This window comes from Macrobrachium nipponense, chromosome 35 (genome assembly GCF_015104395.2).
Source record: "Macrobrachium nipponense isolate FS-2020 chromosome 35, ASM1510439v2, whole genome shotgun sequence".
Taxonomy (NCBI): domain Eukaryota; kingdom Metazoa; phylum Arthropoda; class Malacostraca; order Decapoda; family Palaemonidae; genus Macrobrachium; species Macrobrachium nipponense.
This window is the reverse complement of record NC_061096.1, coordinates 12,567,190-12,584,819: the sequence shown is the minus strand read 5'-3', so window position 1 is coordinate 12,584,819 and position 17,630 is coordinate 12,567,190. Positions and strand designations below refer to the sequence as shown.

The window sequence follows — 17,630 nt, the reverse complement described above, 5'->3', positions numbered from 1 at the left end:
AGTTTGTTAGTAATAGGAAGAGAAGGGATGCAGATAGATGGGAAAATCAAGTATGTAGTTAGGTAAGGTAATAAATCTGTGATTTTTCCCCATTCTCCAAGGGTAAGGTAATAAATCTGTGATTTTTCCCCATTCTCCAAGGCCTTCATCTGAAGTTTTTCTTACTCAGTCGATGGCCTTCTTTACCAATGCTTTGGTTAGTACTAAGACTTCTTTAACTCTGCCTTTTGCTCCCCTTTTGGTTCAGGAAAAGCGTATTGAGAAATCATGTTAGGAAACCATTCCAGGTTACCCCATAGTGTGTGATCATTTTCTTTCCCCTGTAAGAGGTCAAGTGTTGCCCATCTGTAGTCCAAGCCTACCACTGCCTGGCAGCAGTTGGAAGATTCCGCTACCAGGGAAGTGGGTCAGTTCCTGGGCAACAGGGTTCTGTGCCCACCTTCACCTGCCTTTTTTTTTTTCTCTCTCTAAATCTTGTTTGATGCGATAGCTGAAAGATTGTATTAGTAATAGTAAATCTTTCCACTATATTCAACTCAACCTATACTACCTTCATCAGCATCTATTAATGAGGCAGCTATCAACCTCTATTGATGTTTCTCTTTTCAGTCGTACCATGGTTATAGTATCATCTGTTTTGTCCAGACTAGATGTTATTCTAGTTATTCTAGCTGCTTTGCACTTAGGAAATCATGGGATTGCTCCTAAGTTTGTTGAGTCACTTTTGGGAGAGGTGGGATGTTGGTTGTTGCTGTTGCTCGTCTTTCCCCTTCCTCCCAACTTTTTTACGGTTTCCTTCAGCACCTAGTGGCACTCACTGTGTCTTGTTTTGCTCAGCCTGCTTGTTTCAACTCAGGTGAGCCAGTTAGGACTGCATATCCCTCAGTACAGTGGACTAACCTCTTCCTCCTCCTAAAAATGCTTAAAACTGCTTATTTTGTTACTTCACACTCAAGAAAACCCACTAAAATTCTTATACGTTTTTTTAATAGTTTTATCACAAAAATTGCATTTAATCATGGAATTGATATTAAAATTCTGTAAATTGTGGAAATTTCTCATAGAAAAATACCGCGAATACACAAATTTCTTACGAATAATGGGTGTACAGGCGGTCCCTGGTTATTGGTGGTCTTGGTTAATAGTGATCTGGATTTATGGCGCTTGTCTAGCACCATAAAATCGGTTAATGGCAGTTTATGCTTATCAGTCCCCCACCGTTCTCTATGGAGAACGGAACCCCTGCTTGCTGATACTGGGGAATGCCTGTATAAGGTCCATAGAGAAATCCGCAAATCCAGAGTTCATGAATAGTGGAGGTTGTCTGTATCCCCTTTCATCAAGTCGTGGGTTCATTGCAGGTAGTTAGCTATTGTCCCCCAACTCCTCTTGAATTGGAGGAATCTCATTTGATTTTTTGGTATTTGCAGGAGTGTCAAGTTTTGTGTTATCCTCATTTAGCAGAGGAAAGTGGCCTTGGAAAGAATAGGTCTGTTAGATACAAGTATATCACCACCCATTAATATTTGAAGAAACCCAAACTGGCTGAGAGGGTTGTGGCACCAGCTTAGTGTTTGTGGCACCAATGGGATTTTATTGAGGAAGTCTTCAGAGTTTTTGACTTGCGTAGTCAAGGCCATTTCTGACGCAGGCGAATGTTCTCGTGCTTTTATCTGATGTTTAAGATTTCTCTTGCTTAGAGGTGGAAGTTGTTTGGGTCCTTAAAGCCTGACCTTTCAAGGTGATAAGGGAGGATATTTTGGAACAAAGTCAAACCTCTTTCTCATAGGTCTTTTATATCTTTTGGGGACTCATTCAACCCTCAAGCTCCAGTAGGAGGCCAATTGCAGACCTTCTGGCATGTCTGGAGAGACATAGGAGCAGGACCTTAGGGGATGGAGGTACTGAAGGAGAGTTGTGATTCCTTTCAGGTTTCCCCTCCACTGTTAATAGCTGTTCCTTTGTATCTTCTCCAGCAGAAGTATTTCGTTCTTTGGAAGTTGTAATTAGAAGAGAATGCAATGTATTTTACCTCCAACTTTTTCCTAGCAGCATAAGCAACTGAGATTGGTGCCCAGTATTGGACATAAGGAGATTGAACAACTTTATGATGCATCTGTCCCCCATTCGCTTCGATTTTTTATCATGGTTTTGGCAAATTTCTAAAACAAATGATTGGGTGATTTGGTGGCCATGCAAGATGCATTTTCCTCATACCAATAGATTTTCAATCACACAAGTTTCTTTGATGTGTATTTGCAGGGAAGATATTCTGTTCAAGGCGATTTGTTTTGGCTCATGTATGATGCCTTATGTATTCACGAGGAATTTGTTGTCCATAGGGGTATGGTATTGTCTTTTAGTAGCAAGAATTCTTTTCTACTGAGTCAACGGGTTCAAGTTAGCCAGCTCTGTCAACAGTATTCCAAAGGCCAAGGATCTGATGATGCTTCATCTGAATGTGCATTATGATTTTCAGTAGACTTCTCTAACTCCCCTTCAGTCCATTCTCTACCTGGGGATGAGGGTAGACAAAGAGGCTCTTCTTGCTTCACAAAGAATTTTAGCTCTTAAAGAAGCTTCCTACAAGGTAATGGCTGTCTTTGTTAGGACACATGGCCCCACTGGAGAATTTATTATCTAAATAATCTGGCACAGTTGCAGTGCAGTCTTTGGCATAACAGATTACAACTTACAGTAAACTTTCCATAAGCTTTTTAGTAAATTCAGGACCATCATTGGCACAAGGTTTTATGGAATGGATACTGAAACTACAAGTTAACAAGTTTAATCTTAAACCTACATCCAGGTTTTATTCTTTTTTCCCTTTGCTCCTTTTCATAACACAAAATGAAGAGTTATGACAAGTGTTGTGACACTGACTTAAAATACACCAATGAATGGTCAACACTGCACCCAGTAGTCCGTACAGATGTTAGGTTTATCCTAAGAGCTTGAACTATTGGCAATATGGAAGAGCTTTTACAATGCAGACACCTGGTCGGAACTAAGTCATAGTGTAAAGACTGCATATTTGGGTGAAAATTAACAACATAGTATATTGGTTTAGTTCATTCCACTGAAGGACAATGTTTTTGCCAATTGAGGATTCAGGAAAAACAAGTTCTGCCTATGGAGTGGTCATTACATCCATGAGTCCAATAGTCACTGTGGATGGGGGAATGCTCAATATGGACTTCTTAGCACGCGGTGAAACATGAACAAGCAGTCTACTACTAATCCTTTCAGGGCCCTTAGGCTTTAATAATGGATGGGTTTATTCAAGTTTGGCCCAATTTAGATGCATACGCCTTCCCTTTCTATCTAGAATCTAAGGAAAGTATTGAACAAATTTTGAGTACAAGAATTGCTCAATGACTCCCATAGAGCCCTGGTAACTTTAGATGGAATAATTTTTGAACTTTATAGCTCTCTTAGTAGATCTCTTGTATTCTTCCATTAAGGAGACATCAACTCAAACTACCAAGTTCCAGGTGGTTTCACTAACTTCTGTGAAATTGTTCCTAGAACTGTAAGAATTCCAAATATAACGTGTTTGGTTGAGAAGGAAGAGGAAACACTTCTTTATCCTGTTAGGGCAATTAACATTCATTTAGTTAGGGTAAGCCTGGAAGAGGCAAAGTTAACCCTTTGTTTTGTGGTCTTAGGAAACTTAGATTTCTAATAAGAGCTAATACATTGAAAACAGCTAGTGGAGAACAGATTTACTAGATATTCATCTGGGTCAGCCACTCAATCTTTTGTTTGAATGCTGACTTGCTCATTGGCATGGAGATCGTAAGCTATCTTTACCAGTAGGTAAGTATCTAATTGATAAATCGTTTAATAAAAATTTACATTTTCTGTTCTTCATTTGTGAAAGCAACTTAATGTGTAGACTGGCCTAAAGTTTGACATTATCATCTGTAGCAGGGCCAGTTTATGGCTCACAAACTCCCATAGTTTTTTGTTTTATGAATTAATTTATATATACTATAGCAATCTCATTTGCATTTCATCAGTCTGTTTACCGATACTGAATCCATCAATCTGAGGGTCCAAATCTGTATTAATAAAGAGAAAATTATTGAATGTGTTCTTTCTGTTATATGATACAGTATTTTTCCATGATATTTTATGAAACTAATGAAGCACTTCACCTCTTGAAGATAATGAAAATTGGAGGAATGTGCTGAATCCTTTAACGTTTTTGTAAATGTGCAACTATAGATTATAACAAGTTAAGAAATACAGCTGAAGACAAGAGATGGTTTGATTCCTACATTCCTTTTTATCAAGTATTAGATGTTGTACATCATAAAAAATTAAAGACAAAATACGTACTAATTATAACAAACTTAGGACAGCTTATCCTTTAATGGATGGGCTAACTCGTATAGTATTAACATTATGCGCCATACGATTTGGATGAATTAATCAGGAAAGATCGTCACATCACTTCAGTGATCCATAAATGACTAATGGCAACTGTAGTAGCTCAGCACAGGACAGAGGGTGATTAGTATATGTATATTGAGACTTGATGGGGGAATGTATTGCCTCTCTCTGTCCCATGATGTCTTTTTATTTTTTGCTCATTACTATACCCAGGAATTGCTGTTAGTTTTAGTTCTTATCTTGTATGACAGTATGTCAGTTTTAAGTTATAAGTGTAATTTTGCAAAGAAATATTAGAAAAAATGTATAACTCGCAAAAAGTTACTGCATCTCCCCATCTCAGCTTTGTAAATATTTTACAGTAAATATACTGAGAATTTTTAGTACTTATTTTTTATCTGTAAATGATATTGTGTGAGCTGGAATTATAATTTGTTCAGATATGTATACAAACCCTCTGTCCTTTAACAATAGGAAGGTACTTAGTGGCAGCTGAACCGGTTGTAAGCTTCAAACAAGGGGGTTCGGTAGTTAACTACTTATCCGGCAGTTGGCGGTCAGCTCGACTGTGAGAAGAGGAGCCACTTTGCTTTCGGCCGTGTTGGTGGATAGACGTGCTGCTTGCCTCTCTGCCCGCTTCAAGTCGTATGCTTGGTTTTCTTCACTGCGTGAAGGCTTTTCTCTTTACCTATTACTCTGTGTTTATGTGCAAAGCTATACATAAGTACAAGTCTGTTTTGTATATCCAGTACTCGGTGATTATCGTGATTTGTTATGGAATCCCGAGAGCCAGAGAGACCCCCTCGCCCCCCCATCAGCCGCAGATTGTGCCCTGGTGTGGAGGGCCGTAAGTGTGGGGCCTTTAGGTCCTTTGTAGAGGTTGACCCTCATGAATTGTGCACTCGGTGTCGAGGGTGAGAATGCTCTCTCACCGATCCATGTGATGTATGTGTTGTATGGTCGGAGGAGCAGTGGGAGCCTTATGGGGGGAGGAAGAAACCACGTAAGCCGGCCAAGGAGTCATCGGAGGGTTCTCCTGTTACTCCCTTGGTTACGGACATGTCTTTTTCTTTTCTCCCTCCATCTCAGCTCCCTTGTATGGCTTCTTTCCCTTTTGGGGGGGGGGTATCTCGCTCCTTCTCCTCTCTCGATCAGTCGAGCATGGAGGATGGGGCTAGGTATCCCGATGTTCAGTTGTATTTGGGGTCGTCCGTTTGCTCAGGGTGGGAACTGTCCCCCCCTGGGGCGAGGGGACATCCCCCCCCTCTCTTACTAACCTGACTCTGTTTCGTTCCTCAGATCTGCTTGCCACAAAGGACGATCTCGGCCGGGCCTGGTACTCGCTGCGGCTCCAAGGGACACTGAGTGTTCAGGGGCTGCTGAGTCATCTGGCGAGAGGGGTCAGGACGGTAACTCACGGCCTGACCACCACGATGGTATCCACGCCTGGCTACGCTGCTCCACCTCACCTAGTCTATACCCAGCACGTCGCCATGGTTACCCCCAACAGCTGCTGTTCAGGCGCCGCTGCCGGAGGTGAAGAGGTTTACCATGTCGCCGCCCCCAGGTTTTGCCACTCTTGCTCCAGCCCCTGATTTCCATTGTCCCAAGAGCTCTCCCCTGGACCTGCCTCCAGTACAGAGGATGCCGCTGGTTCCTGCTCTGCCTCCTGTTCCTGAGATTGCTGCCGCTCCAGTTCCAGTACCAGTTCCTGCCACTGTTGTTCCTGCCCGTGGTGTTGCTGCTCCCACCCTAGGTCCTTCCGGACAGGTGCAGTCAAGCCCTGTTGCTTCGGCAACTACCCCGGTTCCGTCCTGGATGGAAGACCTGATGGTGGTCCTGAGGAAGCTGACGAAGAAGAAGAAGAGGAGGAGGAAGGTGTCGTCATCGTCTTCATCATCTTCTTCATCGTCTGCCGCTGCTTCCCCTTTGTCTTGTAAGGCCTCACAGCCGAAGAAGATGGTAGCCTCCACCCCCCCTAAGAAGGCTTGCCCTGAGACTTCTAAGGGTCCGTCCCACTCCGGTGGTACGGTTGAGACTTCCGCTGGTCCTCCTGTTCCTTCGGGAACGGGGCCCGTCTCTCCTTGCGCAAGGAAGAAGAAGACGGGGACCGGAGGAGCGCTGGCTAACGCCGGTACCTCCTCGCCTGGCGCCAGGTACCGTCTCGGCCTCTCGTTCGTGAGAGGTACCGAGTATACGGTCACCTGCGGGTGACTGTGCAGCCAAGACCCAGGCAACCGAGTCCGCTCGACGCCAGGATCCAGGCACGGAGCGGAAGACTTGCGGGAGCCGCCCAGGTGACTCCCACCAGACCAGCAATCGCTCTCGCGGCGATCCGCCGATACCCAGGGTTGACGCGACAGTCCCAGACCGGCCGCGGGCTGAAGCGAGGAAGTGGTCCCCTCGGTCGCCTGGATCAGCCTTGGCTGGTCGAAGCAGCGTGACACGCTGTGAGGACAGGCCTCGCTCCCACCGCGACAGCGGACTCTGCCAGACCCCTGACTGCCGCCCCTACCGGGACCGGGTGGGGAGGAGGACCAGCAGCAGCTTTTTTGGCGCTCGGGACCGTCGCCGCTGTTCTCGGTCCAGCCGCTCTCCCCGGGAGAGCTGCTCGACCTGGCCTGCAGCTCGATCGCCACCGCGGGTTGGCTATCGCCTGCAACCCCCCCAGCACACCTGTTCTGCCGGTGGGCCATGGGGGAGTGTCAGGTCTACCTCTCCTATCCCTTCAACTTCCTCAGGCTACACCAGGAAGAGCGAGGCAACCAGGAGTGATCGTGAGGGGCGCGCTCCTCGCGATCCCGCCACGACACCCTATGAACCTGGCACGGTCCTGGGACCGACCAGTTCGTACACGCAAGTGGCAGGAGGAGACCATGAGGGGTCTGTTGCAGTTTCTCCTCTGGAAGGAGGAGGGTCTCGGGAGGCATTCTCGCTGGATGGGGTTGACGGTCCGTCTCCGCAGGATGCAGTCACTCCCGAGATCCAGGGGTCGTTCACTGAGGTTATTGCGCTGATCCGTCAGCACAACGACCTCAGAGAAGGATCGCCGCTCCCACCTTCCGAGGTTACATCAGGTTTGGAGTCGTTCTGGGACCTAAAAAGGAACCCAGGACGATGGTGGATCTGCCGCGATCAGCCTTGGCCAACAGTGTGCTCAGCCAGGTGGACGCCCTTGTCTCCGGACAGGAGGGTTCGCTTCGGTCCGGCAGGTCGTCCAAGCTCCTTCCCCCACCTCTACCGCGACAGAGGCGCTTTTACGTGCCATCAGAGGACCCTCTGCCGCCCAAACTGGTTAACCCGGAATTAGCTAGGCTAACTCCGGGGGTGTCTATGCAGCAGCTCTTGTCTGAGAACTTCTGGTTCTCGCAGCAAGATGCACTTGCCTTGGAATCTATCGCATTCCAAGCAGTCTCGTGGATAGACCTGTGGTCCCTCACAGTGTCTAAAGCCGTGGCCTCCTCGGGAAACATCACTCCTGAAGGGGACCCGGCTTTCATGAGACTGTGCCAGTCTGAAGGTAGGGCTATCTCCTACCTGGCCCACCAGACGGCTAACCTGTGGGCCAACCTAGTACTGAGGCGTAGCAACGCTGTCCTCACTCGAGTGACCAGGGCGGCTGGGCGAGAGGCGGCCTTGGATCTTCGCAACGGACCGTTGCGGAGTTCCTTCTCTCTTCCCCAGAGAGATGGTGGACGCTGCGGTGGAACAACGGCGCACTGACAAGAGTGACCGTTTAGTCCACCAGGCAGTCTCGAAGGTGGCTGGGCAACCTCGAACAACTGCGGCTAAGCCCAAGAGTTTAGCTAGCGCTTCCTCTGCGGCTAAGACGATCGCTTCGTCGAAGCCGAGAGGAAAGAATCTGCCTTCGACTTCAACTGTAAGGAGTGACCGTAACCAGCCCTCCTCCCAGTCCTCCTTCTCTTGAGGAGGAACCGGGAAGAAATCGAAGAGAGGAGGGAAACGCTAGGGACAGCGTTCCCCCTCACCTGCTGCCGGAAGTGGGGGGTTGCCTAGCGAGCCATTGGGCAACATGGCAGCGCTACGGAGCGGAGACCTGGATAGTGAACGTCCTTCGGGAGGGATATTTGCTACCCTTTGAGTCTCGGCTATCCCTCACCTCCAACCCGGTCCATCATCATCAGACGTATGTTCCTGGTTCGGCCAAGGACGTGGTGCTTCAGCAGGAAGTAGAAGCCATGCTGAGCAAACGAGCTGTGGAGATCGTATGGGATCAGTCACCGGGCTTCTACAGTTGACTTTTCCTGGTGGAGAAGTCCTCCGGGGGCTGGCGCCTGGTGATAGACCTCTCTCCCTTGAACCGATTCGTTCACCAGACTCGGTTTACGATGGAAACAGCACAGTCAGTGCTCGATTCCATCAGGGAGAACGACTTCATGCTTTTTGTGGATCTGAAGGATGTGTATTTCCAGATACCCATCCATCAATCCTCCAGGAAGTACCTCCGCTTCATCCTCGATGGGACAGTGTACCAATTCAGGGGACTTTGTTTCGGTCTCTCAACCACCCCACAGGTGTTCACGCTGGTGTCGGCTTGGGCCACTCGGTAGGGATACGTCTTCTGAGGTATCTCGACGATTGGTTAGTCCTGGCGAACTCCCGCTTACAGTTGCTACAGGACAGAGATCGACTCCTCAAATTCTGCCATGATCTGGGGATCATAGTGAATTACGAGAAGTCAGATCTTGAGCCCAAGGAGAGGATGAAGTACCTGGGCATGCTGATCGATACGGTAGCAGGGCGAGTCTCTTCCCTGCAGATTCGCGGATCAGCAGGTTCAGGGAGGCAGCAAGACAGTTCCTGTCCCTACAGGAGCAGCCAGCTCAGCAGTGGTAGGTCGTGATCGGTCACCTGTCGTCTCTCGAGAAGCTAGTCCCTCACCGGCATCTTCACCTGCGGTCTCTTCAATGGAGACTAAAGGAGTGTTGGTCACAGGCAAGAGACCCACCGTTCTTCCCCATGTCTCTCACGGAGGAGGTGAGGCAGGACCTAGCCTGGTGGCTGGACGATGGAAACCTCATAAGAGGAGTGCCTCTTTGCACTCCCCCCCCCCCCAGAGATGTTGCTATTCTCAGACTTATCGACCGAGGGATGGGGCGCACACCTGGAGGAGTTGCTGGCTGTGGATGTGTGGAACCATCACGACAAGCACCTTCACATCAACGTCCTGGAGCTCAAGGCGTTGTTTCTCGCTCTCCAAGAGTTCCAAGATCGTCTGGTGGGACACTCAGTGGTGTTGATGAGCAACAACACCACAATAGTGGCATACGTGAACAAAGGGGGCCTAGTGTCCCTCCCGTTGCATCAGTTGACGTTGCAGGTGCACGAGTGGGCCGAGGCGCGCACTGTAGAGCTGTCAGCCCGCTACATTCCAGGCAAGAGGAACGTGGTGGCAGACAAGCTTAGCCATCGGGATCAGGTGATAGGAACCAAGTGGTCCCTTCACCCAGACATGGTGGAAAGGCTCTTCAACCTGTGCGGGTGTCCAGTCGTGGATCTGTTCGCCACCCGGTACAACAGAAAACTCCAGGTTTCCTACTCGGCTGTGCCGGACCCATGGGCAGCTGCAGAGGACGCTCTTCAACACCCGTGGGACAACTTCTTCGTGTACGCCTTTCCCCCATTATGTCTGATTCGCAAGGTGATCAGCAGGGCGCTGGTCACCCCGAATCTTCGGATGATCTTGGTGGTACCCGGACCTGCTGGCTGCCTGGCTCTACTCGCCGAAGCACCGAGAGAGATTCCCCCCTGGCACAACCTCCTGTGCCAGCCACTCATAGAACGGTACCACCGGTCGGTTTGGTCCCTGTGTCTTCACGGCTGGCTGTTATCCACCATCTCTTGCGAGCGAGAGGCTTTTCTCGCAGCGCAGCAACAGAGATGGCTGGGTACCTCAGACAGTCCTCTGCAGCAGTATACCAGGGAAAGTAGTCCGTCTTCTGTGGTTGGTGTCGTGGATGGGGTCTCTCTCCTCTCAGAGCCACTGTTCAGCAGGTAGCGGATTTCCTCGTTTTCCTTCGTCGAGAGGAGCTCCTGTCCATCTTCGCAGTTAAGGGATACAGTGCCGCCCTGGCCCTAGTCCTTAAACTGTGAGGAGTGGATAACTCCTCCTCCTTCGAGATCTCCCCCTTTATGAAGAGCTTCGAGAGGTCTTGCCCACCCAGGGAACTCAGGACCCCGGGGTGGGACATGACTCTTGTCCTTAGGAGTTTGACTTGAAGGCCCTTCGAGCCACTCCGAGAGTCGTCAGACAGGGATCTTTCCTTCGACGTTAAGCATTCCAGGGGATGGGGATCCATGACGCTCAATATCGTCCTGAATTTCGTAGCAAAGACTCAGAATCCTTCAGTCCCTGACGACCGGTTCGAGTCTTTCACGACCCCCTCCCTGAAGGACTTCACCGATAATGATGCAGACGAGATGCTGCTTTGTCCTGTGAGGGCATTACGGCGCTATCTGAAGAGAACTCGACACCTCAGGCCTGAGTGCCGACACCTCTTCGTTAGCACCGGGGTTACCAAGAAAGAGGTTTCCAAGAACGCACTTTCTTTCTGGCTGCGTGAGGTGATCAGGAGGGCGTACGACAGGGATGGTAGTGACGACACCCGTACCCTTCGTCCGAGAGCTCACGAAGTCAGAGGTATTGGTCCAGCCCATGTGTTCCGCAAGAACTTCTCCATGGCGCAGGTTCTGAAGGCAGGGGTTTGGGCCAACCAGACCACCTTTACTTCCTTCTACCTTTGGGATATCACCCACAGGTCCTTGGACACCTTTTCCTTGGGACCCGTGGTGGCTGCTCAACAAGTTGTGTAGTTTATCCAGTACACGAGCGGACAGAACAGTATTGCATCCTTGTGTGACTGCATGAATGGACGAGTGAAAGACAGTGTGAGTGGCTTCTCATTTTCCTTCGTTCTTCCTCCTCTACCTGCGGGCAGAGGGCTGCAGTCATCACTACGCTGAACAGGAAGCAGATGCAGGTAAGCTAGACAACTGAGCTCCATCCTATCCCTTTCAGTAGGGATAGGAGCGTCTATCCACCACTCCCCAACAAGGGGGGGAGTGGAAGCCAACAAGAGACAGACCCATGATTTCATTTTGGCTCTTGAAGTAGGAACTAGTTCTTGTGTTTTTGCTATTTATAAGAGGTACGCTTGCCTCCCTCTTATAAATTTTGTCCAGAAGTTTGACTACTGATCTTGCGGTGCACACCCCGATCAGCTGGGCAGAGGCTAGGATCCCTCCCTTTGCTCTTACGACCAGGGAGGGAACCAAGGTCGGACGAACACCAGTCTGTTCATAAAACTCAGATTCCACCCACCAAAAAGTGAGTCTTCCTATTGTTAAAGGACCGAGGGTTTGTATACCTATCGGAACAAATAACTATTTGTCGAAAATTGTATTTTTCCTAACTATACAAACCTGAGGTCCTTTACACATAGTCCCACCTCATGCCACCCCTCACTCTGCATTTCCTGGGCCTAAAGCAAAGTGACTCCTCTCCTCGCAGTCGAGCTTACCGCCAACTGCCGGACAAGTAGTTAACTACCGAACCCCCTTGTTTGAAGCTTACGACCGGTTCAACTGCCGCTAAGTACCTTCCTATTGTTAAAGAACCTCAGGTTTGTATAGTTAAGAAAAATACAATTTTCGACAAATTGTTATTTTATAAAATAACATAAGATTATTAGAAAAAACATGTATAACTTGGTAAAATTGAAGTGTCTTGGAAAAGATGCCCTACACAGGGTTGTAAATATTCACTTTCAACTTTCCGTGAAAGGTTTTCCTCATTTCATTGATGTGTTTTTTCATAAACTGGTCAAACATAAAGTTTGCCTGGTTGAGGGGTGTGCTTGATATATATTTAAGACTGTCCCTTAAGGGGTTATCACTGTGCTATTAATTTATTTTGAGATTTTAGTAAATATGGATGTATGTAGAAATGCACTGTATTCGGTAACAGATTACAGGCAATCCTCACTTATCAGCAGTGTCGGTTAACGGCGTTCCGGTTTGATGGTGCTTGTCTAACGGTGATGTTGACCAGATTTTCAGCGTCAAAAGCAGTTTATTGATGTTAGGAAGCAGTTTATCAGTGTCAGTAAACAGTTTATCGGCGTAGTAAACGGTTTGTCATTGTTGGTAAACGGTTTATCTGAGACGATAAGTGGGTAACAGTCCCAATAAGCAGTTTATTGGCACTTACGACGTCATAAACGGCAATTAATACCATAATTATTGCCAATTTTTGGTTATCGGCGATTTCCAGTCAGCAGCACTCTGCCGGGAATGGAACCCCCACTGTTTACCAGGGACTGCCTGTACAGTTGATTTGTTTTCTATATGTCACACATTAAAGGTAGTTGGTTATGTCATCTTTAGAATATTGTAGTTATACAACTTAACAACCATTTTTAATATTTATTATAAATTATAACATACTGTACAAGTGTTACTTTGTACTGATTTTTATACTTTGTTTTATATATTAAAGTTGTTAGAAGGCGTTGAAGAAAGGCAAGAAGTTGGATGTGATAATGAAGAATATGGTGAAGATGGTAATGCTCAAGAACAGGATGATGAAGAAGAAGCAAATGAAGAGAATTCCAGTGATAATGATGCTGAAGTCTGTTGACTTGGAAATATCTTACATATGGACCTGTATGTATGCTTGTAATACCTTTGTTATTTGAGACATGATTGTAACATTAATGCACCTAATTGCAAAGCTGAAATGGAGTAAGAGGGTGTCGATGCCTGAAATGATAAAGTGCTACTCATATTAAGAGGTGAATGGGAGAATTACGATGACACAGAGATACAAACATTGGTAAAGGGTCAACAGTTGCCTCTCGCATACACTAATTACCTCCCAAGAATCTTTGATAAAATAACTTCAACTTTTGATAGCAGATATCAGTTTTTGCCATGAAGGTCATTTTTTCATTATTTTTTGGTAAAGCACAAATTTCATGCGATTCTTATGTTATGCTTTGTCTTTATACAATACCAGCTATCTATAACAAATAAAAAGGGCTGAGGCCTGGTAATTTTCTTTTAAAGTTCCTTGCACAGCAAATTTCATGTAAGCTTCATCACAAATTAAAAATCTAATTACTTTGCATTTCACCTTAAACTTTTACATAACACAAATAAGTAATTTTTGATATCATATCCATGGTGGGTCTTCAGAGGAGTTACACTTTCATGGTCTCCCCAGGGCTTCATAACACAGACCAGTCAGTCAGAGAATTCTCTTACAGTTTGTCTTGGCCAGAATAGTTCTTGTTGGCACACTGATAAAATATAGAATTCTCTTACAGTTTGTCTTGGCCAGAATGTTCTTGTTGGGACACTGATAGAATATAGAATTTCTTACAGTTTGTCTTGGCCCCAGAATAGTTCTTTGTTGGCCATTGATAAAAAGATAGAAATTCTCTTACAGTTTGTCTTGGCCAGAATAGTTCTTGTTGGGACACTGATAGAATATAGAATTCTCTTACAGTTTGTCTTGGCCAGAATAGTTCTTGTTGGGACACTGATAGAATATAGAATTCTCTTACAGTTTGTCTTGGCCAGAATAGTTCTTGTTGGCACACTGATAGGATATAAAGGTCTCAGGACAGGAGGAGGCTCTATCTCTTGTCTACAGCAACTACCTCTGGTTTTCATTCATCTTACTCACACAAATGGCAACAGAGCACATGTTAACTATTTTCCTAATTACACGCCAGGTCTGTTCAAAATCAGTATTCACCCCATTCCCATGCCTTTTTGTCAGGGAAAGTGGATGGGTTTGAGGAATCACAGCTGCTACCAAAAATAGATTTTTGTACATCAAAACCTGTTGTTTTAATAACATAGCCATTGTGCCTTCCCCTCCAAATATCTCAGCATGACCACCTTTCATGACAATAGTATATCATTACTCTTTTTTATCCAAGGTAAAGTCACATGTTATCAACTGTTTCCTTTATTCTGGATATTCAGTAGGCTGTATCATTAACAGGAAACAATGCACAAACCTACACAGGCAGTCCCCAGTTATTGGCAGACTCAGTTAATGGTGATCCAGTTTTATGGTACTTGTCTAATGCCATAAAATTGGTAATTTTCGGCACCATAATGCGCCAGTTTCTGGTTATCGGCGCCGATACATACCTAACCAGTTATCGGCACCATAAAGCACAAGTTTTAGTTAATAGCGATTTTCGCTTATCAAGGCCGTTGGAATGGGAACACACACAAACACCCCAGATAACCAAAGACTGCCTGTACATATATATGTATGATCCCTTGTGGTTCTTAGGTGACTTAGCTAATTATGTCAGGTCTTGCTGAGGTAAGGTTTTGTCTTCCCCAGTTCAGGAATACGGCATCTAATAACCCCCACATACTCACTCTCAGAGACTTCTTTAAAAAAAACATTTATGAAGAAGGTCTGTGATGTACTCACCTTTCAGATGTCTGCGACTTGGGAAAGGACTGACGATCTGCCTTTTCAATGAGGGACTTTTTACCATGACATCTCGGTAAACCTTGAGTGCTTGAACCGGCCATTATATGTTATCCAAAATACTTAATTGCCTTATTTGAAAAGGAGATTTTTTTCCATTAAAAAGTCCTCATTCTTGGCCAATAATGATAAGCCAGGAGACGACAGTGAGTGACAACTAAGTGTATGGATGATGACACTTGCCCCTATCTAAGAGAGGCCAGTTCACTAATGTGAGCTCCTGATCAACATTCAAGAAGACTGCCTTTTGGAGCATATGAATTATAGTTGTATTGGCCCCACTGAATTGAGAGGATGACAGGAGTACAAGAACCTTATCAGAGACCAGGTAATGGAAGCCTTGCTGGAGCTGGGTTTTGCAGTGCAAAGACTGGAGAAGGGAACCAACAGTTTCTATATTATAATCAATTCCAAAACTATAAAGCAATAGTTCTGACATTGTTGCCTTGTATGCCACGATTGTTGTAATAGCAAGGCACTTGGCCTCAAAATATATACAGTAACCCCGAACTTGCGTGATTCGAGTTGCGCAAATTCACAATACAGTAATACCCCGAACTTATGCGAGGTTAGGTTCCAGACCCCCCTCGCGTAAGAGGAAATTTTGCGTAAGTTTGGCACGGTCTCTAAAAATGCTAATAAATGCTTACTTCTAGAGTTTGAACACTAAATATGACCCTAATCATGCTCCCTAAGTATTAAGCTAAGTTTTAGATTAAATTAAAATTACTGTAATTTGATTTAAAAGTTAGTTTAATACATTACACCTAAAAAAGAAATAACTGGATGGCGTAAAAATAGTTACAGGAACTAATATGTGCATATGTATCCATTTTCGTACGTATACTAACGTTACCCCTAATTCATGGGATGCCATTTTCTTTTTCCCTCGGAGTAAAAGAAGTTTTCTTTGCATCACTAAGTAAACTTCACAAGTCTGTTATAACGAAGGTAGATACACAATTCAGTGAAATAAAGAAAACATGTATGTACATACGTAATGTTCGCATAGGTTGAAGGTAAAATTCAATCAAATTTAAAATCATGTACTAGTGTGAAGGCTAACTATGAGAAAGAGAGAGAGAGCGAAATACATACGTCATGTGAGGTAAAACTCTGGAGGGGTATTATCTATAAAAAGTGCAAATGGAATCACATTTTTTGAAAGTACATTAACTGTATGTGCTGTAATTACGCAACACAGTACATACAGGTTGTACCAGTATTTTTCTCCGAGGTTAAGATACTAATTGTCACTGAACAACAACTCTTGTTATATGTCTGATGTGTTTTACTAGTTGATCGTGAAGGTCTTATATAGTGACAAACACTGTGAATTATATACTGCCTTTGTATATATTTTCAAAAATATAAATAGCATACACAGAATTATCATACTGATTTTACACGTAAAAGCATGAAAACTTAAATTAGTATACAAGTACGTAATTCAGAAATTAAACAAGTTTCTGAAGGGATATCATCTTTGAAAAGTGCAGTAACTTTGTGAGTGGGTATTGAATCTTGTAAAAGTATGTATATGTACTAACCATAATTGCTGTAATTACCTTTGTATCATATTTATTCATGTACAAAAATAGAAATAATATATTTTTAATAAAGATTTTATACAGAAAGGTTTTAATAAAGATTTTATACAGAAAGGCTTTAAAATTTAAAGATTTATATAATAAATTAATCATAAACACTTTTGCAGGGGTTTGCAATGTTTCTGGAGGATTTTCTAATGTTTATGCTTATGTGAAGATTGTGTGTATGATAATTAATTAGAATCTAATGAAAAGTTTGCGTTATTGTGAATTCGCGCAACTCGAATCATATTTTTAGGGTATCGCTGTAGTGTGAACTTTTCATCTGAACCTAACTAATTATCATACACGAGTTCTTCACCATTGCATGAACATTTGCGAATCCTCCAGAAACACGGTAAAACCCTGCAAAAGTGTTTGTTTATTTATTATGTAAATTTTTAAATTTTTAAGCTTTTCTGTATAAAATCTATTAAAAATTTATTATTTTTATTTTTGTACATGCATAAATATGATACCAAGGTAATTACAGCACCTATAGTCAGTGCATATACATAGTTTTACAAGATGCGATACCCATTCACAAATTTACTGCACTTTTCAAAGATGATATCCCTTCAGAAGCTTTGTTTACATGCTTTAAAGTGTAAAATCGGTATGGAGACTGTGTATGCTATTTATATTTTTGAAAATTATGTACATTTACATACATGTTTTCTTTATTTCATTGAATTGTTTACCTTCATTATAACAGACTTATGAAGTTTACCTAGTGATGCAAAGAAAACTTCTTTTACTCTGAGATAAAAAGAAAATGGCATCCCATGAATTAGGGTTAACATTAGTATATGTACGAAAATGGATACATTTGTACGTAGCAGTTACTGTAACTATTTTATGCCACAAGATGCGGTACCCATTCACAAAGTTACTGCATCCCATGAATTAGGGTTAACGTTAGTATATGTATGAAAATGGATATGTATGTATGTAGTAGTTACTGTAACTATTTTATGCCACAAGATGTGATACCTATTCACAAAATTACTGCACTTTTCAAAGATGATATCCCTTCAGAAACTTGTTTTCATGCTTTTCAGTGTAAAATTGGCATGGAGATTCTTTGTATGTTATTTATATTT

General features: G+C 44.4%; 1 protein-coding gene across 2 annotated transcripts in view; it reads left to right on the top strand.

Annotated features, from left to right (window-relative positions):
- The window catches only part of LOC135208429 (uncharacterized), a 316,957-nt gene that overhangs the window by 287,627 nt on the left and 11,700 nt on the right, over positions 1 to 17,630 (top strand). Inside the window, exon 15 of one of the 2 annotated variants that reach the window (XM_064240584.1) lies at positions 12,917 to 13,083. The exons of the other annotated variant lie outside the window; for it this stretch is intronic. Within the exon in view, the coding sequence (XP_064096654.1) occupies positions 12,917 to 13,057 (141 nt within the window). The 3' untranslated portion in view covers positions 13,058 to 13,083. The remainder of the gene's footprint in view (positions 1 to 12,916; positions 13,084 to 17,630) is intronic. 2 annotated transcript variants of the gene reach the window in all.